This window comes from Neofelis nebulosa, chromosome 7, assembly GCF_028018385.1.
Source record: "Neofelis nebulosa isolate mNeoNeb1 chromosome 7, mNeoNeb1.pri, whole genome shotgun sequence".
NCBI classification, from domain to species: Eukaryota; Metazoa; Chordata; class Mammalia; order Carnivora; family Felidae; genus Neofelis; species Neofelis nebulosa.
The window spans coordinates 115,851,627-115,879,093 of record NC_080788.1 but is presented as its reverse complement, the minus strand read 5'-3'; the positions used below and the strand labels follow the sequence as shown (position 1 = coordinate 115,879,093).

The window sequence follows — 27,467 nt, the reverse complement described above, 5'->3', positions numbered from 1 at the left end:
TCCATCGGAGCTGCCGCCAGTGGGTAATATGAGGTACACACCATGAACCAAGACTGGCCACAATATAGTTCTGAGCAACCTAGCTTTGCCAGGTTTGTGAACAGATTTTAAGATTCTGAGAATGTGTCATTTCAAAAAAAAAAGGAGGGAGTCCATGGAAAATTAGCCAAAAAAAGAGAGACTGCCAAAAAAAGAGACTTTTTGTGTATGTGTCAATAAAACACAATGATGAATGAAACACCCTAAGTACCATCCAAGAGACATATATCCTGAATGGCCCCTTGGGATGGCATCTTTTTCTCGGATAAGATGGGCTGAGCAGGTTTGTTTGAGAGGAAGCCAGATGCTGACTCTTTTTCTTTTTATTGCCAGCATCACAACTGGGAAGGAGAACCCAAGCTGTGTTTCCAGCCTTTTCACAGTCTCACTGGGAATTGAGACACTGATGTTGACTTAGAGCTGGCAGTCTAAAAACATGCTTGACATTCTTGCACCTGTCTGTCTTGGCCATAGAAGTTCTGAAGTGAGTGTCAGTGAGTGCACCAGTTGGACTGGTCTCAGTAATCAAGCCGAGGAAAAACAAATATGGAGGCATTGGTCAAATAAACAAATAGATTTTTTTTTTCTTCTAAAACACAACAGATCTTATGCTATTTCCCATCTAGATTGGAAAAATAGAGTTCTTAGTCTCTTGCTAATGCTTAGTGTTCTCTTTGGGTTCATCAACCATGTAAAATTTTGACATATACTTCTCACGTGCTGTACTCACCTCTTTAGAGTTGACATAAAAGAAACCGTTCTTGGGGAACTTGTGAATACTCTGCCTTTTTTTTTTTTTTTTTTCTTTCTTTTTTTTGAGAGGGAGAGGGAGTGTGGGGCACAGAGGATCCAAGGTGAACTCTGTGCTGACAGCACTGAGCCCAGTGGCAGGGCTCAAACACATGAACTGTGAGATCATGACCTGAGCCATAGTCAGACAGTTAACTAATTGAGCCACTCAGGTGCCCCCGAGTACCTTGCTTTTAGAAGGCAGAAGCTAAGATTTTTCTTCCTAGACTGAAGTTGCTACATGCTCCCCAACATCATAGCTTAAAGACTAGTATAGGTAGTAGGAACACAATAAATGCTTGTTGAATTGAATTGAATATTAAAGAAACTGAAAGTATCTTTTAAGTTGTCTAGACTAGGGATGTCCCTTTTATAAATAAGGAATATATATCTAAATTCAGAATTTATATTGAAGGCAATCTTAGGGCCTACTTAGCTGTGACACACTGGAAACCACTAGGTGTCCTCAGTTATATAAACGAATGACTTACTTTCTACATGCTATTTGTTTCTTAGGTGGGAAGAAGCAGTTTCCAGACATGATCAGACTCACAACAGAACAGATCATTGTCTGCTCTTTAGATTGGTTGATTTAGTTTCATTTAGCTGTGGAAATGACAACCAAACCCCTCCCTCTCTTTCTTCCTTCCTTTCTTCCTCCTTGCCTTTCTTCCTTGCTTTTAAGTTGATTTTCCATCTTTGTCCATCTCTTATGTGTGTGACCCTTATTTCAATGATCAATAAAAAGCAGGCACTAAATGTAATGGTTTATTAGGCTTTATTACCAGAAACACAGAGGCTGAGGGAAAGGTGAAGAGGTAAAGGAGAATAGATGTTTTTCTTTTAGCTCCTATATTAGCAGCCAGAACCTGTCTGCATGGAGCCCTTAAAAGACCCAGAACATAGGCCTCGAGCCAATATATAGAACACCCAGACCATGGTTTCTTGACCTCTGCACTGTCGACATTTTGGTTGAGTAATTCTTTGTTTCGTGGGGCTCTACTGTACATTATAGGATACTTAGTAGCATCCCTGGTCTGTCCCCACTAGATGCCGGTAATATCTCCCCCAGCCATCCCCCAGACAACCAAAAATGTCTCCAGACGTTGCCAAATGTCCTCTGGGAAAAAAATTGCCCCAACTGAGAACCTCTGACCTAGATTATAATTACCCATTTTGCCCAGACACACTGGGACAGGTATTGCTGTAGGCAGAACCAGAGAAGGTATTTTGTGATTTTCTTGGTTATGTACATTAACAAGATGTAGTTGTTGTTTTTTTAATTTTTTATTAGATTTATTTATTTTTGAGAGACAGAGTGAGACAGAATGTGAGCATGGGAGGGGCAGAGACAGAAGGAGACACAGAATCTTAAAGCAGACTCCAGGCTCTGAGCAGGCATTCAGTACAGAGCCTGATGCCGGGCTCGGACCCACGAACCATGAGATCATGACCTGAACCAAAGTTGGACATTTAACTGACTGAACCACCCAGGCACCCCAAAATGTAGTTGTTTTTACCTTTAAGGTTATATATAATGATAGAAACATTGAATGGCTTTGATTTTTTTCTGTTCAGATTTGACTAATTTATTATGTGTAATTTTAAAAAAATACTCATTTAAGTAATCTCTGCACCCAACATTGGACTCAGACTCACGACCCCAAGATCAAGAGTTGCATGCTCTTGTGACTGAGCTAGCCAGGCACCCCTTATGTATGAATTTTTATCCTGTGGGGAAAAGATTATGTGTACTGTATCCTCTCTGACAATCTAGATGCTTTTTGATTGGGATATGTGGTTTTCTGTGAAGGAGGATGTGAAGTCATTGACTCTAACTTTGGATCCATTTCAGAGGTAAAGTCTTTCAAGTCTGCTCATAGTCCCCATATAGATTATCAGAAGTATGTAACCTAGGGAATAGGAAGTATAGAGATTTATGTTAGGCTATTTTGTTCACTCCTTGGAGACAAAGAAATGAAATGTGGCTAATTCATCATTGTCTTGTCTCCAGTACACGAAAGCAGTGAGAGCACAATAAATATTTGTTGAAGCAAATCTTGAATACTTTGGTCAATGTGTGGTTTTAGCTTTTGGTGGGCCTAAGGCTTCCCTAATTGTAAAGCAGAATTGATAAGTACCATTTTTCCTGCTTAACTTCCAGGGGCTTTATGAGGATGAATTAAATAATAGATTTTCAGTGAGACTAATCTACTAAGCTTATACTTTCTAAGTGCTACACAGGAGGCCAAACTTACGGTCTCATTGCTGGAACATGTCTCTCAGAGGTGATTTATAAGCTCTGACTTTCCACACTCAGAACTAAAGCAGCAGCTGCTACAGTTATGGTATGATCCACAGGATTGACATGTATATTCTTTGACTAGTCCAGACAGGATCTTTTTTTGCTGCTTTCAAATTCCAAAGCCTATCCTTTCCTTATATTGGTCATTATATTTGGTCTGTTCTTGTATACTTCGAGAACGCCCACAGCTGGAAGCTCTGTGCTCTGGAACTCTTCATTTAGTCATAGACTGGGTAACCATCCCAGAGAGGAATCTGAGAATTTCCATAATAGGAATGAACACGGTCAAGAAAGTGATCTATCCATCTGAGACAGTCTTCTGGCTTTTAATTACGGTGAGATTAGTCTTTCCACACAGATACTGTGCCAAAGAGCCTATACTTTTTTTTAAGACCATCATAGGTTCACTAGGTAATTCTTTAGCCTCAAAATGAGATTAACATCTCAAGAAATTAGACTCAGGGAACAGCGTGTGAAATAGGCTGAGACTACTTTGTGTCTCCCCTATGCATATTGCCACCATTGTAGATGAATTCTAATTACAGAGCTTTAGAGATCATTTTGTATAGACCCTCTTCTTACAGATGAGAGAACTGAGGCTCAGAGAGGCTGGGTACATAAGTCAAGACATATATATGTGTGTAGCTGAGCCAGGACTAGAACCTAGATTTTTGAGTTCTCTTTTTAATATTTTATTTTTAATATTTTTATTATTTATTTAATATTTTAATATTTTATTTTAAAATAATCTCTAGACCCAATGTTGGGCTCGAACTCACAACTCCAAGGTCAGGAGTTGCATTACAGCCCTCTTCATTATACAAAAAAGTTACAACTTGATGCCAGCAGAAGCAAGGCAAGCAGCAAAAATGATTGAATTGGGTTAGAAGTAATCAGTAGGGGGTGGTGGCAAGTGTGGCCAACTAGAGAGCCCACCCCTTCTAAATATAAATGAATATAAATGAATCCCATCCAGGGGTGCCTGGGTGGCTCAGTCGGTTAAGCGTCCAACTTTGGCTCAGGTCATGATCTCATAGTTTGTGAGTTCGAGCCCCACATTGGGCTCTGTGCTGACAGATCAGAGCCTGGAGCCTGCTTCTGATTCTGTTTCCCTCTCTTTCTGCTCTTCCCCCACTTGTGCTCTGTTTCTCTCTCTCTCAAAAAATGAATCAATGTTAAAAAATTTTTTTTTAAAAATGAATCCCATCTAAATGAAGCTTTGACTTAGCTTCAGCCTTTTGTTTCCATGAGGGCCTCTGGGTTTTTTTCAAAGGAAGCCAGAAATTAAGATTTTTAATGTGAAATCTCCTGATTTTTAGATGTTGTAACAAACTGCTACCTTATTGTATGGATAAAATAAATCTGTATACCATGCCTATTCTGCCTTAGAGCCACCAGTTTAAAACCTTTGTGCTTCAGCAGGATGTTTTTCCCTCAAGTTTAGTTTCTTGGTCTGTCACTAATTCATAGGTGAGTGGAGGCAATTCCTTTTTGCTATCTCCTACTGTGCCCTTCCTAACTTCATACCCCCTCCCCCCTCTTTAAAATGAAATAAAATAAAAAAACCCAGGTATTTATTGAGCATCTACTGTGTGCCAGATGCTGTAGTAGACACGTGACTGACTGCCCATAATAACCTCTTTGATGTTTTCATTTTAGGGCCCTACATACAATCTCTCTTCTCTATTTTTGGCCAACAATACATAGTTTATTTCTAGTATAATTTTTAATTATTCAAGTTTTATGACTTCTGTCATCAGATAAGGTGACATAAGTGACATCAGATTGGCTGGGCATCAATAAAAGCAATTAGGCTGGATATGGCCTTGAACTTTTTTTTTTTTTAGACCAGCCCACCTTCTAGTCTTAAGGTATAGTGAGGAATCTTGCAGTAAAACAGCACTCCTTCCTCTGGAGGCTGCCTGAACCTAAGGGCTCTCCTCCTTGCTATCACCATCATACTTGGATTTTTTTTTTTTTTTTCCTTTTCTCCCTAAAGCCTGACTGGGTGCATTCTGTTTCCCAAGCTTCACACTCCCCTCTGCATACTCAGTGAGCCAATCTCTTAACAGTGTTAAAAAAGAGGACCAGTTTTCCACCTGCTAGCTCTTCTGGCACACGCTCATAAGACAGCACCAGGCTTTTGTTTCCCTTTCTTTCACAATTCCTTAAATGGTTCTTGCCCTACATTGTGAAAGTCCAGCAGAGCTCAGACTTCTGGGAAGTAAGTCTTTCAGCCTAACAGGTATATGTGGCCTGGAAATGGACAGTGTGGCAATTTATTTTTATTTATTTTTATTTTTTGAGAGAGAGAGTACAAGCGAGGGAGGGGCAGTGGGAGAGGGAAGGAGAGAATCTTAAACAGGCTCCACTCAGCATAGAGCCCGACATGGGGCTTGATCCCATGACCCTGGAATCATGACCTGAGCTGAAATCAAGAGTCGGACGTTCAGCGGACTGAGCCACCTAGGTGCCCCCAGGGTGGTAATTTTTTAAGTCTTCTTTTGCTTTGGGTCTTATCTAATGCCTCACCTAATAGTTCCTACCTCTTGCTGAAAATGGGAGAGGGAAGGAAAGGGAAAGTATGATAAAGTTTTCTTAAAAGGGTTGAGCTTGGATTATCTGAGCACTGGGATCACTTACACAGGTCTTTCTTTTTAAGTTGCTAGATGGCAAAGCCCCCAAAATCATGAGAATGATATCCTAACTCATCCCCTGGAGAAAAGAGCTGACTTGTGCCTTGGGAGTCCAACAAAATGGCCTTGAATGCATTGCTTGGCCTCAGACATTACATCATCACTAAACCTTTCTGTGCTGACATTATATGGGTACGGTATAGGTGTGGGAGTTCACCAGTAAGTGTGCTCCAGGCCAGTGAAGCACTCTATAGAGTTATAACTTTGCTCTTTTTATAACTCTGTGCAGCCCTGATTAAGCTTACTGGAGGCATGGCATGCCATATATTCTCCTTTATCTGAAATAAAGGCATAGTCGTGGTTTCCATCCTTTGGCTTGTTTTGTGACTTGAGGCTCATATTTTCTTTTCCTTGTCTTTCTTTTACATCTTAAGTGTTTTTAGCCCTTTAGCTTCTGAGGCACTTTCATTTCATGTTGAATCCTCCCAGTGACAGGCTTCACCCCCATGAGAAGCTGAGGCCTAGAGTGTTTGAAACAGCAGATGTAATCGGTCACAGAACCAGGACTAGACTGGTTCTTTTTTTGTTCTTTTTTTTAAGTTTATTGATTTATTTTTGAGAGAAAGAGAGCAGGGGAGGGGCAGAGAGAGAGAGGGAGAGAGAGAGAGAATCCCAAGCAGGCTCTGCACTGTCAGGGTGGAGCCCAATGCAAGGCTTGAACCACAAACTGTGAGATCATGACCTGAGCTGAAACTAAGTGTCAGATGCTTAACTGCCTGAGCCACTCAGGGGCCCCAGGACTAGACTGGCTCTTGCTGTGATTGCACTCTCTTCCTCGTAGACATGCAGCCCCCTGGGCTCTACAAAGCAAGTGTTGGTAGTGTCTTCCATGGGCTAATGAGAAAGTGGAATTCTTTGTATATATTATTTAGAAGACTTTATTTTATAAAAAAAGATAGCATGAAAATAACTTGTTTATTAAATCAGCCATTTATAGCTCTTTTGGAATCCTAAACCTCTTTAAGTATCTAAAAGCTATGAATACTTATTTCAGGAAAATGTACATATGCACATCATTTTGCATAGAAAATTAGACTTTGTGGAATTCCTGAAACCTGGAGGTTCTAAGGTGTTAGCAATCCTGGATTAAGATTTTAGCCATGGATTAGGTCATCTTTTAGTCCATTTACTGATGCAGTTTTAGAGCTTAGAAAGCTTAAAAGATTTTGGAGTACACGCAGGCCTGTTAATATGGTCTGGTTTATAATTGTTCATCTAAGAAGGAATACTAGGTGTGCTGATTTCTTAAGAACAGTTCTTAAGTATATGGAGAACAACAGAGGGTTACTGGAAGGGTTGTGGGAGGGGGATGGGCTAAATGGGTAAGGGGCATTAAGGAATCTACTCCTGAAATCATTGTTGCACTGTATGCTAACTAACTTGGATGTAAATTAAAAACATAAATTAAATTTAAAAAAAAAAACATTTCTTAAGAGATTGATGTGATCTGGTGACACAACATGACAGTTCTCCTTTATTATTTTTTTTTAATGTTTATCTTTGAGAGAGAGAGGGAGTGAGCATGAGCAGGGGAGGGGCACAGAGAGGGGGAGACAGAGGATCCGAAGCACAGCTCTGTGCTGTGCTCAAATTCACTAACTGCGAGATCATGACCTGAGCTGACACTTAACTGATTGAGCCACCCTGGTGCCCCTAAAGAAATTCTTTAAAAATGTACTTTATTTTTTATTTTAGAGAGGGAGCACAAGAGGGGGAGGGGGGCAGAGGGAGAGAGAGAATCCCAAGCAGCCTCCACACTCAGCATGGAGCCCGAAGTGGGGCTCAATCCCACAACCCTGGGATCATGACCTGAGCCAAATTCAGACACTCAACTGACTAAGCCACTTAGGTACCCCAAAGTTCTCCTTTAATGTAGTTCCTGGCTCAGAGACTGGACTCTATTAAGAAATTCCTGGTTGGGGCGCCTGGGTGGCTCAGTCGGTTAGGCGGCCAACTTCAGCTCAGGTCATGATCTTGTGGTCCGTGAGTTCTAGCCCCGCGTCGGGCTCTGTGCTGACAGCTCAGAGCCTGGAGCCTGCTTCATATTCTGTGTCTCCCTCTCTCTGACCCTCCCCTGTTCATGCTCTGTCTCTCCCTGTCTCAAAAATAAATAAACGTTAAAAAAAAAATTTTTTTTAATTAAAAAAAAAAAAAGAAAAAGAAATTCCTGGTAGGGAACAGTATAACTTTTCCTGTTCTACCTGCCCCATCCTCCTCCGAGATTTTACTTCCAGTACTTTTGCCTCTTTTTTGGGTGTCTTCAACCTTTGGAGAAAAAAGTGACATTTCTTCCTCTGAATGGTTGGAGACCCTTGCTTGAATGGAATATAAATACTCATATGCAGACTGAAATGAATGATGCCATCTCTCCACTTTTCAGACCCCACAGACAAAAACTGAGGCCCACAGAAGAGAGATTAGTTGCTGAAGGCCATTGGGTTGATTGCCCAGGTTTCCAAAAGACTTTTGCCAAATAAAAATTCTAAGTAATGCAGGCTACTTTGTTACAAGCAGCTGTTGGAGATTTAGAGCATTTTTAAATTTCTTCCCCACTGATTATTTGACTATTATTGGCTGTCTTTATGGAACGTTTCTTTACTAATAGAATTTTTCCTACTTAGAACCCATAAAGGTTAGTTATTTTAATAAACCAAAGAATTCCAGGAGCCTAATGGAGCCAAAATGGCAAATGGTCCAAAGAAGCAAGAATCATGTAACTTTACATGCAAAAAATAGTGGTAATATGGGGCGCCTGGGTGGCCCAGTCGGTTAAGCATCCGATTTCTACTCAGGTCATAATCTCACGGTTTGTGGGTTCGAGCCCAAGTCAGGCTCTGTATTGACGGCTTGCAGTCAGGAGCCTGCTTCTGATTCTTTGTCTCCCTCTTTCTCTGTCCCTCCCCAGCTCACGCTCTGTCTCTCTCTCTCTCAAAAATAAACAAACATTAAAAAAAGATGTATTCCAATTCAACAATGAAATTTTTAAAAAATAGTGGTAATCTTACGAGTATGTATATTTGTATTTTTTCTTTTTTTTTTTAATTTTTGTTTTTAATGTTTATTTATTTTTGAGAGAGATAGAGACAGAATGCGAGTGGGTTAGGGGCAGAGAGAGAGGGAGGCACAGAATCCGAAGCAGGCTCCAGGCTCCGAGCTGTCAGCACAGAGCCCAACGCAGGGCTCAAACCCACGAGCTGTGAGATCATAACCTGAGCTGAAGTTGGGTGCTCAACCGACTGAGCCACCCAGGTGCCCCGGTATATTTGTATTCTTTTGTGGGAGCCAATGGAATTCTATTTCTTCTACCATAAATCAGATAAACCTATGACTTTGACCATTTCCAAAGCAAAATTTCCCTGATTGCTTTTTTAAAGGGAACTTTATTTTTTTAATTTTTTTAAATGTTTTTTTATTTTTGAGAGAGTGAGAGACCGTGTGAGTGGGGGAGGGGGAGAGGGAGAGGGAGACAGGGGATCCCAAGCTGGTTCTGTGCTGAAAGCAGAGAGAGTCCCACTGGGGGGGCTTGAATGCATGAGCTGTGAGATCATGACCTGAGCTGAAGTTGGATGCTTAACCACTGAGCCACCCAGGTGCCCCTCCCTGATTGCTTTGGATGACATTTGTGGCAGGTACTGAGTATAAATGATATGAGTATTATATACCAATGGCAAACCTTTTTCTGGAAATAGTCTTCTAGAGAGCACATCACAAAATTGGTCAATCACATTTTCGTCCCTTTCTGACAAAAGCGCAGGAAGAAGTAAGAGTTTGTTTGATTTAAAGAGTAGTCTCTCCGCTGTTACTAATCTAGGCTAGAAAGCCATCTGGTTTTTCTATCCTAGTCAATACAGTTAATTAGACAGACATGCCATTTGTTGGAGTCTAATTAATCAATTACTATGGAAGGAGCCTTGGAGAACTATGTAAGTTGATCAGTACTCAATGAATAGTAATTGATCGATGTTCCCTTCTTTATCAACAGATGTTGAGGAATATCAAATGTTGTGCAAATATACAGGCACACACTTAGATATATATACACTTAGAGAGAAATTGAGCAGAAAGATTTCTTTTAGCAAAAGGCCTGTTAAGACATTTATTGGGTTATTCTTGGAGCATATCAGGTGATGGCCTATCCGTCCTGCCATCTAGAATTTCTTTTTAATGTGGATTTTGGGTGGGAAGAAGGGGGCAGTTTTTATTTATATCTATGTTTCTAAACCCAGTGAGACCTTAGACTATTGATAGTAGGGAGTTATCTATGATGTGTTTAAATACAGGTGTTAGGGAGAGAAAAATAGTTGCTTTGCTTGAAGATGGCTAATAAATTTGCAGTTTTGTTTTTTTCCAAGAAGCTTCTATTTAATAAGCAGTTTTGCTGTGGCAGGCCAAGCCACGTTTAGATCCCTCTTTGAATCTTCGGGTTATTAAAAATTTCTTACAACTTGGGTGACTCCACAAAGGTGGTCTCTATATTTAGAGGCATGGGTTTCTCTTGGTATTGAGCTAGCAAAATGCCTTTGCAAATAGAAAAAGGTCTTTCTCAGAGCTTGTGTAACTTGAGAATACTAGGATGAAAGGGGCAGGAATTCCTGGAGGGGATGCTGGGCATTGCAGCAGCCTACCAGGGTAGGGTGCTGGTGAATGGCTGTTTTCTGGGTTCATAGATTGACAAGGATATGTAGGCAAATGAGACAGTGACAGAGTTCCGAATGCAGTAATCTTTTTTTCTTGTTGATGGTGGTGGCTCCTTCTTGAAATCTATTGAGAAGAACAGTTGTTGTATCCCTCTGCTTGAACAGGTTAATAGCTCCATACTGATAGTGGATTAGAGAAAATGCACTGGCCTCAGGTTAACTCTATTTAGAACTAGGCTACTTCAAGATCAGTAAACAGGCTGTCCTCTTGGACTACACAACAAATGAACAGTGAGATGAGTCAGAGTGTGGCTAGCCCTTAAACTTTGTGGCCAGCTGGGAAGGATTATGGAGGATGTGGATCCGTAATTTGAATTTATGCTCGTTTTTGTATTGGTATCACCCATCTTACAAATTAAAATTAAGTACTTCTCCCATTCTCTGATCTGAAGAAACCTGTGGGTCTCCCACCTCCCCCTGCCTGCCAACCCCAATCTAGAGCATTTTGGGAAATGGGGCTTTAATTGCCAAGACTATCTAAAATATTTTTTCTCCTTCTTTGAAGCCCTGCCCTATTCATCTCAGTTAGGATATAGAGCGAAAGACCCATATGAAGTGAGTTTTTAATTTGTCATTTACCCCTCACTGTTTGGAGTAAAGTCAAAGAAAAGACCTAAGAAGAGGTAATGAATTCTTCATATTCATATCCTCCCTTGGCCACACACTTAATAGCACCTTATTTAGTTTTTGCTTTTCTAAAACTGAATAGTAATCTTTATGTTTTCTCATGGTGGTGTTTTAAATGTGAATTTTGCTTGTGAAGTCCTCCATTACAAAAGGGAATAAAAATGTTAAACATAGGAATTTGGGCAACCATTTTTTCCCTATGATGTTTCTTACCTGTTTTATTTACTTTTTAATTTTTATTTCTTTCTTTATTTTTATTTTAAAGTTTATTTCTGACAGAGAGAGAGAGAGAGAGAGAGACAGAGCATGAATGGGGGAGGGGCAGAGGGAGAGGGAGACACAGAATTGGAAGCAGGCTCCAAGCTCTGAGCTGTCAGCACAGAGCCGGACGCGGGGCTCGAACTCACAGACCACGAGATCATGACCTGAGCTGAAGTCAGACGCTCAACCGACTGAGCCACCCAGGCGCCCCAATTTCTTTAAATGTTTATTTATTTTTGAGAGAGAAAGAGACAGAGCTTGAGCAGGGGAGGGCAGAGAGAGAGGGAGACACAGAATCTGAAGCAGGTTCCAGGCTCCAGGCTGTTAGCACAAAGCCCGACGTGGGGTCAAACTCACAAACCATGAGATCATGACCCAAGCTGAAGTCAGATGCTTAACTGACTGAGCCACCCAGGTGCCCCTATAGCTTATCTTTTTTTAATGGGTTATGTGCTGCTGAACCTTTCTGTTATCTAGGCCAGAAGCCTTTATTGCAGGTCAGCTTCAGATTCAACACCAGAATCCCTGGGTAAGAATAGCAGATACTATTTGAAATTAGATATCAAGGTAAAAAGGAAAAGAGAGAGAGAAACCTGTACCTTCAGTTTCACCACTTGAGGCGATGTTCAATTTTCTGGTTAATTCAAATAATTATTATGTTTCTACGTTTGGGTATAAATTGTAAACTTTGGGTTTTTTGGTACTGATTGGTGTTGATACTATTTGGTCTTTGCTTTCTTGCTCGTTTTTCCTTGCACCCCACAACAAATATTTAAATATTTGTGGGAGAAAGCCAATCAAGACCTACAGTGCCCATTTGTCCTCTTAAGGATTGTCTATTAACAGGGCCTTAGTTGGAGGCTCCAGTCTGACTCCAGGAGGAGGTGGGCCCTTCCAACACAGCCTTAGAAGAGGGGAACGTTTCCAACTTCCCTGATGATGTTAAACGTATCTCTGCACTCAGCCCACTTGAAATAATCTTGTATTCCTGCAAGGCTTTAAAAAAAAAAGAAGAAGAAGAGCTCTTTTGGCTACCATATGTTTTAAATTAGTTCAGAACTCCATCCCCTCTCCTGGAGTACTCTTCTCCCGATACTCCTATAACTTGCTCTCTCACTTCCTTCAGAGCTCTGCTTAAAATGCCATGTTATCAGAGAGGCCTTCTGTGACCACTGTATATAAAACAGAAATAACAAACTCCCAGTACTCCCTCCCTATATGTCCTAACCTCCTGTTTAATCTTTCTTTTTTTTTAATAAGTTCATTTTTATTTATTAAAAAAAAATTTTTTTTAACTTTTTACTTACTTTTGAGAGACAGAGCATGAGCAGGGGAGGGGAAGAGAGAGAGGGAGACACAGAATCTGAAGCAGGCTCCAGCCTCTGAGTTGTCAGCACAGAGCCCAACATGGGGCTTGAACCCACAAACTGTGAGATGACCTGAGCTGGAGTCGGTGCCACCCAGGCACCCCTAATTTTTCTTTATAACACTTACCACCATCAGATACATACATACATATGTGAATATATATGTATATATTTTTTTAATATATTCTTATCTTTTTTTTCCTCTACCCATTGTCCTCTCACATGTATATAATTTTTTCTGTCCCCATCCAATAAAATGTAAGCTTCATGAGGGCAGGGACAGCATCTTTTTTGACCAATTCTGTATTTCTTTCCTTGGAACAGTGCCCAACACATAGTAGACATTGGGTAAATATTTGTTTAATGAATAAAGGATGAACTCATTTTTATTTCAGTCTCCCACAGTCAGCAGTATCCCAGGCAGCCAATTTTTAATGCTGGAAGGGGCCCAGCAGACAACCATGAAATGCCATAAATGAATTCCAGGGCAGTTTTGTGATTCCAGTGTGTGAACACTTAAACGGTCTGACTAGACGGCAGTGGGTCAAGACCCCCGCCTTGGAAATCATCCCAAGCTGTTCCCTTGTGATGGTTCCAAGAGGAAGAGAGGGTCAGGAGTTGCCCGTATCCCTGAGGGGAAGCCTGTACATTGTATGCATTTTCTACATATTTTAGGAGCTGTCATATTAAATCCAAGAAGCCTTAACTCTGTGGGAGTTTTCTTCCTTCTAAGGCAGTCTTCTGAGTCAGCATTCTGTCTGGGAGTCTCTTTTACCTGGTCATGACTTTCCCTGCTGAATAGCTGAACAAATAGGCAAGCACTGATCCTTCACTGTGAAATAGTAAACCTCGGATAAGCCCGGCCTTGTCTCACTTTTTTTTTCACCTTTTCTTAATATTTGTTGTTTGTTTAGTTTGAGAAAGGTTGGGAGGGGGGGCAAGGGAGCAGGAAGTCTATAAAGTCTTATAGCCTCTTTTAAACATAGAGCATGAAATGAGATGTTGAGTAATAAATAAGTTTCATGCCATATATATATATGTACATGCGCACAAATAATTAGTGGACAGTTCTTTTATGTTCTGTCTCCGCATGTGTCTTATTTTGTGTTCCAGTTTTAGGTGCACGTAATTTATTTGGAAATGTAGGAAATAGTAGAGGAATGGAGAAGGAAGATAGGGAAAGGACGAGTGGTTTAGCGAGCCAGCTACAACTGTGGGCAATTGGAGTTCGATCCTGAGGGGAGAGTGTATTGAACATATATTTCAGAGTTATTTCACCTGGGAACAAGGAAGCTGGAATATTGATACACCAACTCCCATCCGTCATTGGTTGAGTGCTGCTTCTAAGAAGTGTTCGTTCACCAGAACAGCCTGCAGCCTCCTAGGCTTTGGCTTAGATAACCGGTTGGAGATCAGGTACAGTACACGCAGCAATAAGGCCTGAGGGATATGAGCCGGGCATCAAGGATCGAGCTATGCCATACTTCCTGTCACTGCTGAAACAGCACCCATTACTTTACCTTTGCTCCTTCCTTTCACCTTTTCACATCTTTACCCAAGGCCAGCTCAGTGCTCAAATCGATCTTGCTTTGCCTCTTGTGAATCACCAGTCATCTTATTTCTCATAATGGCACCTAGTGATTTCTACTTCATGGAATGGTAGTCATGTACCTACATGTATGTTTTCTACCTCATTTAAGCTCCTTGGGAACCCAGGTATTACCTTACATATCTTTGTAAGCCCCAGAGTATCTGGCACAGAAATGCTTCGTTAGTATGTAATCAATGAATCTTTACTTCTAACTAGTAGGTGGTTTTGCAAACAGGCTTGAGAGGAAAGCCCTTGGGCTACTGAATTCCCGCTTCCTAATTTTAACAAGGAAAATGTTATAAACTACAGGGAGTTAGTTACTGGATGAATCCTAAAGTCAGGGCAACAAGGATTCATTTTTTTCTTGTTTTAAGGAAACTTTTTAAAAGTGTATACTTTAGTAGCATTAAGTATATTCACATCATTGTGTAACCATCTCCACCATCCATCTCCAGAAGTTTTTTATCTTCCCAAACTGAAATTCCATACCCATTTAACAGCAGCTCCCCACTCCTCCTTCCCTCCAGTCCTTGGAAACTACCATTCTACTTTCTGTCTCAATGAATCCGACTACCCTGGGGACCTCATAAGTGGAGTCATACGGTATTTATGTTTTTGTGATTGGCTTATTTCACTTAGCAAGTTCAAGATTCATCCATGTTACAGCACAAGTCAGAATTTCCTTCCTTTTTGAGATTGAATAATGTTCCATTGTATGTATTAACCACATTTTTTATACATTGATGGACACTTGGGTTGCTTCCACCTCTTGGCTAATGTGATAATGCTGCTGTGAACACAGGTGTACAAATATCTCTTAGAGATCCTTTTTTGAATTCTTTGGATATTTTCCCAGAAGTGGAATTGCTGGATCGTGTAGTAATTTTAATCATGTTTGAATTTTTTGAGGAACTACTTGCTGTTTTTATTTTATTTTATTTTTTTAATTTACATCCAAATTAGTTAGCATATAGTGCAACAATGATTTCAGGAGTAGATTCCCTATAATGCCCCCTACCCGTTTAGCCCATTCCCCCTCCCACAACCACTCCAGTAACCCTCAGTTTGTTCTCCATATTTAAGAGTCTCTTATGTTTTGTCCCCCTCCCTGTTTTTATATTATTTTTGCTTCCCTTCCCTTCTGCTCATCTGTTCTGTGTCTTAAAGTCCTCATACGAGTGAAGTCATATGATATTTGTCTTCTCTGACTAATTTTGCTTAGCTATTTTTTTTTTTTATATTAGCTATCCTAATGAGTGTAAGGCAGTATCTTATTTGGTTTCAATATGCATTTTCCCTAATGATTAGTGATGCTGAGTATCTTTTCATGTGTTTATTGGCCATTTGTATATGACCATTATATATATTTTTTCTTTTGGAGAAATGTCTATTCAAGTCCTTTGCCCATTTTTAAAAATCAAGTTGTTTTTTGATGATGTTAAGGAAACTTTTTAATTGAAGTCTTATAAGATTAGTCTTTGAGTGTCCTTGTCTTGAGCATATTTCCGTAATGACTTCAAGTAACCATGAGCCAGCAGCTTAGGGACTTTTAGCTCTGATCTGATTTCTACCATTCCTTCCAGAGTAATAATAGAATCTTAGAATTAAATGAGCTTCAGAGAGTGTCTTAGTCTGTTATGGCTGCTATAAGAAAACAGCACAGACTGGGTGGCTTATAAAAGACAGGAATTTCTTTCTCACAGTTCTGGAAGCTCAAAGTCCAAGATCAGGGTCCAAGACCAGCAAGGGTTCTGGTGAAGGCCCTCTTCTGGGTTGCAGACTGTGGACTTCTCTGTGTGTCCTCACATAGTGGAAGGCAGCTTGGGACATATGTTGGGTCTCTATTAAGAGTGCTAATTCTGTTCATGAAGGGTCTACCCTCATGATCTAATCACTTCCCAAAGGCCCCACCTCCTGATACCATTACATTGGGCATTAGGATTTCAACATGTGAATTTGGTGGGGGAACACTAACATTCAGACAATAACAGAGAGCAACCAGATGAGGAAACTGGACCCATTTCTTTTTCCACTGTGCCCTGGGCTACATGACCTAGCCCCTGTGGGTAGCATTTGCTTTATCTTTAAACATGCCTTTCTTTGCCTCCTTTCTCATATTCCTACAAGTATTTTGAAGACTGCTGAATTGATTTTTTTAATTATTGTAAAGTATTTACATTAGGCATGAGGTTGTGTGTATGTTGAACTTAACAGTTTTTGGAATTGTTCACACTGTCATTTTTAAGTAAGAAGTTTTCTTTAGAAAACTATAGGCCTTTCTTTTTCTGGGGATATAAGGAGATGAGACCAAAAGGCAAGAAGTAATGCTGACTTCAACTTAAAGTAATATACTTTTGTTCATCTTTGCAAGTAAATGAGCAGTCAGATTTGCTGACTTGTTGCTGTTAGGCAATGTTAGACAATGCTTTTATAAGTCCTAATTAGAATCAATCTGGTTCAGTGTCCTATCTGAGATGAAGTAATTTGGAGCTGCCACATAAAAGGGGATTGCTTATGCCCCTGGCACTAATTCATGGCTGGGTTGGCAATGGCTTCCTGTTCAAAGATGTCAGTTGACAGCAGGGAAGTTTAGGATGCTTACCATTGCAAAAAAAAGATCTCTGGAAAGCTCCTAATTTTTTTTCTGTATTAAAAGTTTTTTTTTTTTTTAATTCTGATAAAAATACATATAACATAGCAATCACTATGGAAATTATATGGAGGCTCTTTGAAAAATTAAAAATAGAATTACCATATGATACAGTAATTCCACTACTTAGTGTTTGCTCAAGGAAAATGAAAAGATATATGCACCCCTATGTTTATTGCAGCAATATTTACAATAGCCAAGCTACGGAAGCAACCCAAGTATACATTGATAGATGAATAGATTAAGAAAGTGTGTGTGTGTGTGTGTGTGTGTGTGTGTGTGTGTGTGTGTGTGTGTGTAATGGAATATTAGTCATAAAAAAGAATGAGATCTTGCCACTTGCAACAATGTGGATAGTCTTAAAGGGTATTATGTTAAGTGAAATAAGTCAGAGGCAAATACCATATGATTTCACTTATATGTGTAATATAAAAACAAAAATAAAAACCAGAAACAGACCCATAAATACAGAAAACAAACTGGTGGTTTCCAGGGAGAGGCACAAACTTCCAGTTTTAAAATAAGTTAAAGGGTTCCTGGGTGGCTCAGGCATCAGGTTAGGCATCCGACTTCAGCTCAGGTCATGATCTCGCAGTTTGTGGGTTCAAGCCCCATGTCAGGCTCTGTGCTGACAGCTTGCTCAGAGCCTGTCTGCTCCAGATTCTCTCTCCCTTTCTCTCTGTCCTTCCCCCCCACACACTCTGTCTCTGTATCTCTCAAAAATAAATAAACATGAAAAAAATAATTAAAGAAAATAAGTTCAGTCATGGAGATGAAAAGTATGGCATGGGGAATATAGTCAATAATATTTTGATGGCATATGCTGACAGATGGTAACTACACTTCTCATGGTGAGCACTGAGTAATGTGTAGAATTGTCAAGTCACTATGTTGTACACCTGAAACTAATATAACATTGTATGTCAACTATGCTTCATAATAAAAATTTTAAATATATATATATATATACATATACATACACACACACACACACACACATACATATGCACATAACATAAAACTTTCCATTGTAATTATTTTTAAGTGTGCAATTCTGTGGCATTAACTACATTCACATTGGTGTGTAGCCATCACCACTGTCCATTTCTAGAACTTGTTCATTCCAAACTGAAACTCCATACCCGTTTAACAGTAGCTCCCCATTCCTCCCTTCCCCCCCAATTCCTTGGCAACTACCATTCTACATTCTGTCTCTATGACTTTGACTACTCTAGGTACCTCATAAGTTGAACTATACAATATTTGTCTTTTTGTATCTGGCTTATTTCACTTAGCATAATGCCTTCAAGATTCATCCGTGTTGTAGCATGTATCAGGATTTTCTTTTCAAGGCTGAATAATAGTCCGTTGAATGTATATACCACATTTTATTCATCCATTCATCCATTGATGGACATTTAGATCTTTTCCACATTTTGACTATCATAAACATTCTTCTGTGAACATTGGTGTACAGATAGCTCAAGTTCCTGCTTTCAGTTCTTTGATATATACCTAGGAGTGGAACTGCTAAGTCATATGGCAGTTCTATGATTAACTTTTTGAGGAACCTCCATATGGTGTTCCATAGTGGCTGCACCATTTATTCCCACTAGCAGTGCATAGGTTTTCAATTTCACCACATCCTTGCCCAACACTTGTTTTCTGGGGGGTTTTGGTAATAGCCATCCCAATGACTGTGAAGTGGTATCTCACTGTGGTTTTGCTTTTCATTTCCCTAATGATTAGTGATGCTGAGCATCTTTTCATGTGCTTCTTAGGCATTTATATGTTTTCTTTGAAGAAATGTCTGTTCCAGTCCTTTGCCCATTTTTCAATTAGGTTGTTTGGTTGTGGCTGAATTTTATCCAATGAGTCTTTTAATTGGCAAATACTTTTTTTAAAATCTTTATTTATCTTTGAGAAAGAGCTAACGAGCAGAGGAGGAACAGAGAGGGAGACACAGAATCTGAAGCAGGCTCCAGGCTCTGAGCTGTCAGCACAGCTGACCTGACGCAGGGCACGAACCTATGAACAGCAAGTTCATGACCTGAGCCGAAGTTGGATGCTTAACTGGCTGAGCCACCCAGGTGCCCCTTATTGGCAAACACTTTAAAGAGGGTATTTGTTGCATGATGCCTTATGAATATATGCCCATTTGTCTTATTTATTTAAAAAAATCTCACTTGGGCACCTGGGTGGCTCAGTCGGTTGAGCATCCAACTCTTGATCTCAGTTCAGGTCATAATCTCATGGTTTGTGATACCGAGCCCCACATTATCACGGAGCCTGCTTGGGATTCTCTCTCTTCCTCTCTCTCTCTGCATCTCCCCGGCTCCTACCCTCTCTCTCTCAAAATAAATAAATAAACTTAAAAAATAAAGTAAAAAGTAAAAAGAATCTTTGTACACATAGGTAGATAGATGTATATCAATATATAAATAATATATATATATATATATTTTTTATCCCAACAGTATATCCTTTCAGGCTCTGATGACTTTAACCTGTATATGTGGAGAATTCCTGCAGATCCAGAAGCAGGTGAGTATATCCTTAGTATGAACCTACTTAATGTTGGCTCTACTGACCTTTGGCATGCTGTACCCTGAAAGGACTGATCTGTAGCAATAGAGGATGATATTTCTCTTTTAAGGAATAAGCTTATCAGAAAAGCAACCAAAGGAAATGAGCATAAAAATTAGAAGCCAGATTTCACTCTAACCTTCATACAGATCCTTACTGACATAGTGATGCTCAGATTTTTTTCCTCCTAAGAACTTTTCTTTAGACTTCATAGATTTCCATTATGTCCATTTTCACACCTGTAATATTTTTATCTTGCTTTTACATGCTTTTTCTTTATTATCCATCTGCACATTCCTGTTTGTTATGTACAAAGAGTTGTTAGGGCCTCTTCCTTTCCTTTGGCCTCCCTGGTGATGTCAAGTAAAGGGAAACTTTCTTTGTTTTTTTTTTTTTTTTTTTTTTTTTTTATTTTTTTTTTTTTTTTTTATTTTTAATTTTTTTTTCCAACGTTTTTTATTTATTTTTGGGACAGAGAGAGACAGAGCATGAACGGGGGAGGGGCAGAGAGAGAGGGAGACACAGAATTGGAAACAGGCTCCAGGCTCCGAGCCATCAGCCCAGAGCCTGACGCGGGGCTCGAACTCACGGACCGTGAGATCGTGACCTGGCTGAAGTCGGACGCTTAACCGACTGCGCCACCCAGGCGCCCCGAAACTTTCTTTGTTGATGGATAGGCTCACTAACTGGATTTGGCTGACCCCAGATATCGAAGAAATTAGGAAGAAATATTTCTGCATTTTCTCTAGATGTATTCTGAAAAACACCTGCAGCTTTCCATAAATTTGGATCTAGGCCATCTATGCTTTCAAACAGCATGGATTGTTCTTCATTCTTGATAATAGTGTCCTCGGCTCAGTTGAGTCTTACACTGGTTGCTTCCTACCGGTAGGAAAATGTCTATTTTTTATTCTCAAGGACAGCTCAATATAGCCATCTGCTCCAGTGATACATGGCATCAAACTGGAAAATGGCCATTAGGAAAGTAATGGGAGACTAAGCCAAGTGTAGTACATAAAATTTGTCTAGTGCTCAGAGTTTAGGGAAGTTGTTGGCTTGCCCATTACTAAATTAACAATATTGTTACCAAATATCTGCCTTTCAAAACTTGTTGAAGCCTACTTTTGATGTAACTATCCTATTACTGTGGTCTGGTTACTAAACAAGTTGTAAAAGGCCTTTTTTCCCTTCTGGAATTTGGAAAGCATGAGGGAAGCAGCTTACCTGTGAAGCACGACCAGATGGGACAGCAGCAGTCTTATCTGAACCAAAGCAGTATTCTAGCTCTAGAGGTAGTTCTGTAGTAGGTCTCCTACCCCCCTAATCTTCTAGATTGATTAGCTGGGAAGTAATCTTTGGGCTTAATTTTATCTTTTACCTGATCTAAAAAAGCTCTTAAGTCAATGTGACTTTTAAAATAGAAAGTGGACAACCCCCTTCCTGTGGTACTGTTCTCTGGAATCTTTTTCATGTTTGTATAAAGAGAGAACAGAGAAGATTTAGCAATGGTAGTCTAGGTTTTTTCCTTTCCTAGCTAATTTTTGTACTGATTTAGGGTATGGGCCACAATTAGGCTGACTTTTGTTTTTTTTAGAGGGAGAGAGAGAGAGAGTGTGTGAGCACACACGAGTAGGGGAGAGGCAGAAGGAGCAAGAGAGAATCCTAAGCAGGCTTTCACTTGGCGTGGAGTCTGACATAGGGCTCAATCCCACGGCTCTGGGATCATGACTTGATCCAAAATCAAGAGTCGGACACTCAACTGACCAAGCCACGCAGGCACCCCAGGCTGACTTTTTAAGTATAGATACCTATGCAGTCTTGGAGTTGGCAGGGACCTGATAGCTGATTTAGGATTCCAATATTAAAACCAGGATATGGATACCTAGACTTTCCAAGTATTTTTATAGGCACAGCTGCTTTAAAGGAATTCAGTTCTAAATTCTCAAATTCCATGTGTATTCTTTCATAAAATCAGTATTCCTAAGAAAGTACCCATTCTCCTTCCCCACTTCCCCCTTTCCCTTCTACTTTAGAAAACAAAACAAAACACCCAGAAAACCTTTCAGAAATTTACTCCATAAATTTCTGACCATTTGAACCCTAGAACATTGTGCATTGCTGTGAGGTATGTAAACCTCCAAGTTGCAAAAATATATTAGGCTGAAATTGGGGGGGGGGGTGTAGGTAATGTGGCAATATTATTTCAAGGAGGAAAAAAGAATAATGTAAATTTTCTATTAAAAAAGGACTAATGGGGCACCTGGGTGGCTCAGTCGGGTAAGCGTCCAACTTCGCCTCAGGTCATGATCTCTCATTTCGTGAGTTGGAGCCCTGCATCAGGCTCTCTGCTGTCAGAGCCCACTTCAGATCATCTGTACCCCCAACCTCCCTGCCCCTCCCCTGCTCGCACATGCACGCACACTCTCTTTCTCTCTCTTAAAAATGAACAAACATTTGTTTTTAAAAAAGGATTCGTAGGACTAGATCCAGCAGAGGAAGCAGTAGGTAGCTCCTGCCATAAAGGTGTCAGAGAGCTGCCGCAACAAAGCGTGCTAGAAGAACTCAAATTCTGGAGAAGGAAGAGCCCTTCCTAGCCGAGCAGAAAGCGCTGACCTTTGTCTTTCCTAGGCGCATCTGGGCGGAGGCTGCAGATTGGGCTGCCTCAGGCAGGCTGCTGGGGGTCAGAAGAAATCAGAATTTGCAATGACCACATGGGTTGATATGACAGAGTACAATCTAGGAGTGCCTCAAACCCATGGCCATTCTTCCCCGTAGGACTTTTGCTGAGTGCTGGGGTTGTCCTGGGAGCTAGGGGGCTGGGCTGGAGAGGCAAAATTCAGTTCCCACCTTAACACAGCGTTTTGGAGGCAAAGGCTCCCTAGTGGGAGGGGCCTGCTCCACTGGGCATTTGCCAGATTGTGAACCTGCACAGGAAAGGAGGATAAAGAGCTAAGCTTAAAATTTCCAAAGGACAGAACATTCAGAACAGCGGACAACAGAGACTTGTCAGACTCCCCATTAAAAGCCCAGGAGGCTTACACTTGAGAATGAGGCTGGACCAGAGAGGCTGAATGAGATCGTGCAATCTTCTGGTGCTTAGGACACAGACTCCAGTTAGAGGAAGGCACCTGCCACATATACCCTCCAGGTCTTGCCTTTGAGACCTCTGAAACCAGAAGTAGACTTATTCCTACTAAAAAAGCAACCAAGCCCTGACCTAGTTCCTCTTGATTAGATTGAGGATGATCAGCTCCTTACCTTATTTTCTATAGAGTGGAATGGGTATGGAGGAAATCAGCTTTAGTCTATTAGTCTTCTTGGACTGCTATAACAAAATCCCACAAAATGGGTGACTTTAAGAGCAGAAATGTATTTTCTCTCACAGTTCTGGAGGTTAGAAGTCCAAGGTCAAGATGCTGGCAAGTTTGATTTCTCCTGAGGCTTCTCTTCTTGGCTTGCAAATGACCACCTTCTCACTGTGTTCTCACATGGCCTTTTCTCTGTGCAATCACATTACTGGTGTCCCTCCTTTTTATGAGGACACCAGTCCTATTGGAGTAGAGTCCTACCCTTATGACTCCATGTAACTTTAATTACTTCCTTAAAAGCCTTATATCCAAATACAGTCACATTGGGAATTAGGGCTTCAACATTTGTATCTGGGGGAGACATTTCAGTCCATAGCAGTCTCTATGGTTGTCTCTCCCTCCCCCCCCCCATACACACACACACACACACACACACACACTCAGTGTCCAGCATACAATAAAAAATTATGAGGCATAAAAATGTGGCCACTAATAAAGAGGGAAAAAATAATCAATAGGAGCCAACCCACAAAATTATCCATATATTGAAGCTAATAGATAAAGACCTTAAATATTATAAATGTGATAAAGAAAATAGAAGAAACATGGAGAATTGGAATCTATTTAGAAAACAATTATGTAGACATTCTAAAACTGAAAACTGTATCTAAAACTAAGAATGCATTGGGTGGATTTAACTTACAGTGGACAGGCTTGTGAATAGAAGGCAGGTCAATAAAAAATATCAAAGGTCAATGAGAACAGAGAATGGAAAGAGCAGAACAGTGTAAGAGACAAGTGGAACACAGATGATCTAGCATATATGAAATTGAAGTCCCAGAAGTATAAGAGAGAAAATGAAGCAGAAACAATATATGAAGAGGTAATAGCTAAAATAATTTCCCCAAACAAATGAAATATACTAATTTTCAGATTCAAGAAACTCAGTAATCACAAACAGGATAAATACAACACACTTAGGCACATCATAAGTCAAACTCTGGAAAACAAAAGATAATGAGAAACCAAAAGCAGCCTAAGAAAATGTACAAATCACTTATAAATGAGCAACAATAAGAGTGATGGCCAAATTATGGAAGTCATAATATAATAGAATGACATCTCTAAAGCGCTTAGAGAATTAAAATCTGCCAACCCAGAATTCTGTATCCAGGGAAAATATCTACCAAAAATGTAGGTTTAATAAAGACATGTTTGCAAAGAAATTATAGAATTTTAATGTAATCACTTACAGGCTTCAATGAATTAATGCATCTATATACTGAGCATTGACAGGTGCCAACATCATAAAAAGAAAAGCAATTAGACATTGTGTGCCTCCTGATAAAAGAGTACAATACTACTAATAGGCTTGCCAAATAAAACAACTCTGAATAAAACCTCAGGATCCAGCTTTCAGTTTGCAGGAAGCACAGAGGACAGAGGAGCAAATTGTGCTATGGTGTGAGGATACCATCCACAAAACCCAGACTGTCAGAAATGATAGGTCAGATGGCCTGTTTTCTCCAATAAATACATTCTAATGAGAAAAAGAGCGGATGGACAGGAGGAAACCTGTTGTTTAAGAAATGTAAAAGACATATTAAATAAAACAAAAACCAGGCAAAACTGAAGTTTTAGAAATGCACACTTGGATGAATAAAATTATTAACAATGCAGAGAGGTGATTAATATAGCAATCAGGATAATAGTTGATTAAGGGGGTGGGAAAGGGTTGTAATTGGAATGAGGCACATGGGGCATGAAAATGGCCAGAAAATATTCCAAGTTTTGACCTGGATGTTGGTTATAAAGGGTGTTCAACTTTATGAATCTCCACTTTTTGAGCTATTTTCTAGATATGTTTTTAATTCCTCAAGAAAAAAAGAAAAATTAATAAATACTTATGAATCAAAGAATAAATCACAATAGAAATATAATTTTCTCAACTAAATAAAGATGAAAACATGAGATCCCAGCATTCATCCCATGAACTCTGCATGGATATTTGGCCAGATCAGTGGTCTATAAAATTTTCTGTTCACATACCCAACCCCACAATCATTTTTTCTTGAGTTATAACTTACATATATTTAAGTACACTTTTATTGAGGAATAACTTAAAACCTCTGCCAGGATATCCATCATGATAAAGTGCTTGTTCCCCCAGGGTAATGCCAGTGACTAGAAAGTTCTTCCATAAGTCTTACTCTGTTTCCTGGTACTTTCTTGAGTGCTGGCTTAATGAGAATGGCCCTTCTTCCTCTTCATAGCTTTTTACTCATTTGAAGGTAGCACTCATGTGCTCTTCTAGATCTTCTCCAGAGATAGCACCCCCCATGTTTAGTTTAGCAGTTCTTCAAAGAGATGATGTTTGTTTTCTTTGCTATACTGATTTCTCTCCTCTGGATTTGTTCTACCTCTGTTGAAGGGTTCACTGAATAAGCTTAACAGATGAAGTCTGACCAGAGAAAATCTTGGCTCCTTGATATTTAGTGTGCTACCGGGTGTTTCAGGAAATACACTCGGCATCACTCAAGCTGTTTTTGGAGGCCCCAGAACCCGTGATCTGCTCATACTTAGAGTTGGCTAGGAACTCTGTGGTTTCCACATGGGCTGTGGTTGGCTCTGGATTCCCATCCTTTACTTGATGCTTGGGTTTCTTTGTACACAAGTGAAGAATAGGACGTTATGATTACCTTTCTTGTTGGATTCGCTAACTGGTAACGGAGGGGTTTGTTTTCTCTGTATTGCCCTTCAACATTAGTCTATCACAATAAGTCTGCCCCTTTGATCATTGTCTTGCTTTGTGTGTAAGCACCTTTTTGCATTATTTTTTGTGAACCTTGGCTCATTTAGTGAATGCAGCCTTCCTGCCACTCTTCTGACAACCCACCCACATTCTTTTCTTTTCCCTTGTTCATATATCTTTCCTTTTCCTTTCTATTCTTTTTATTCTTTCTTCATAACTTTAACTATTTTTATAAGTAAGTACTTCTTTTTATCAAAATAATACAGGTATATATTTTTAAGTCAAATAATATTACAAAACTTTTTTCTTTTTTTTTTTTTAAACACAACAGTTCCTTTCTTTTCCTGTAACTCCTGATATCTTTGCATTTTCAATATTGGACATTCTCTATTGACTTTCTGCTCTTGAAATCAGCTAGTTTCCCCGAATGGGAATCTTTGAGCTAGTGGTATTTGCTTGGTAGTTAAGCCATGATTCTAAGAGCCAAATAGGAGAATAGAGCTATGGCTCTCACAGATCTATACACAGATTTGTATTTAATCCCACCCCGAGGTCTCTGCCTGTGTGGGGAATGGGCAGTTTCCTGGCCATGTGTGCTCAGAGGGGAGCATAATGGTATAACTGCCTCTTTATACAGGCTCTCAACTCCTCCTGTTTTGAGCCCTACTCTTAAACCTGGCTTCAGGGATATTTAGAACCCCTCATTTTTATATGTAACCTCTCTATTTAAATGTTAGCAATGAATTTGTAACTTTAAAAACATTCAGCAGTGTTCGGCAAGCCAAGCATAGTATATGAGGTAGATGCAGCCTTTGGGTTCTAGCTTTGAATGCTCAGATGACAAAAAGTCTGAGGGGAAATTCCTACTTTAATCTATGGCCTCTTTGATTTAAACAAAATATGGATGAGGCCGAGCTCACTCACTCTATGCATGCCTGCCTGCCACTTGAACAGAAGATACTAAGGCAGGCTAATATGGGGAAACTGCCTTGCTTATATGCCTTAATAAGACAAGCCATCAGCACTTAACGCATGCCTACTGTATGCTTTGCAGGGCATACCAAATGCTGAGAGAACTAGTGGAGAGCAGTCCTGAGTGTGAGCCAAAAGCAAGGGCATCCTTTTCTTCTCCACTCTCCTGTTCACAAAGACTGAAAATCACTGGGGGAACTCCAGTTCCAAACTCCAAAGAGCTGAAATGTATTTATTATATAAATGGTACTGATTTAACAAACTGGCTAAGTAATCTGCTTAGGGCTTCCCAGTAGGCTGAGGAAATCATTTTGAGATATAAGACCTAATACCACCATAAAACTAGCTACCTGGCAAGAGTAGGCTGTTTTTTACTTGATATCAAATAACTCATTTTCACTGAGAACAAACTGAGGGTTGATGGGGGGTGGGAGGGAGGGTAGGGTGGGTGATGGGCATTGAGGAGGGCACCTTTTGGGATGAGCACTGGGTATTGTATGGAAACCAATTTGACAATTTCATATTAAAAAAATAACTCATTTTCTAGAAATCTCTCTAAAAATTAGAGGAATGAGTAGAACTGGGAATTTTGCTGTGGCAAAGAACAGCCCCATCAGAATGTTTTGCTCTTCTGAAGTACATAGGAAGAGCATCTTTTTTATGTGGTCATTCTGAAGCTAAAATAAACAGACCAACAGTTATGTATAGAGCCAGTGTGGTGTATTGGAAAAAGCATTAGGCTTAAAATCATACCTGGATTCAAGTCCAGTGCTGCCACTAACTGGCTGATTGAGTTACCTTACAGCAATTGTCTGAGCGTTAGTTTC

General features: G+C 40.0%; 1 protein-coding gene across 5 annotated transcripts in view; it reads left to right on the top strand.

The window, feature by feature from the left end:
• Positions 1–27,467, top strand: part of DCAF5 (DDB1 and CUL4 associated factor 5) — a 108,363-nt gene that overhangs the window by 59,844 nt on the left and 21,052 nt on the right. For 4 of the 5 annotated variants that reach the window (XM_058739452.1, XM_058739450.1, XM_058739449.1 and 1 more), the window contains one exon: positions 19,500–19,566. In XM_058739452.1, the coding sequence (XP_058595435.1) occupies positions 19,500–19,566 (67 nt within the window). Of the gene's footprint in view, positions 1–372; positions 4,320–19,499; positions 19,567–27,467 lie in introns of those variants that run through there. The other variant, XM_058739453.1, reaches the window with a different exon arrangement.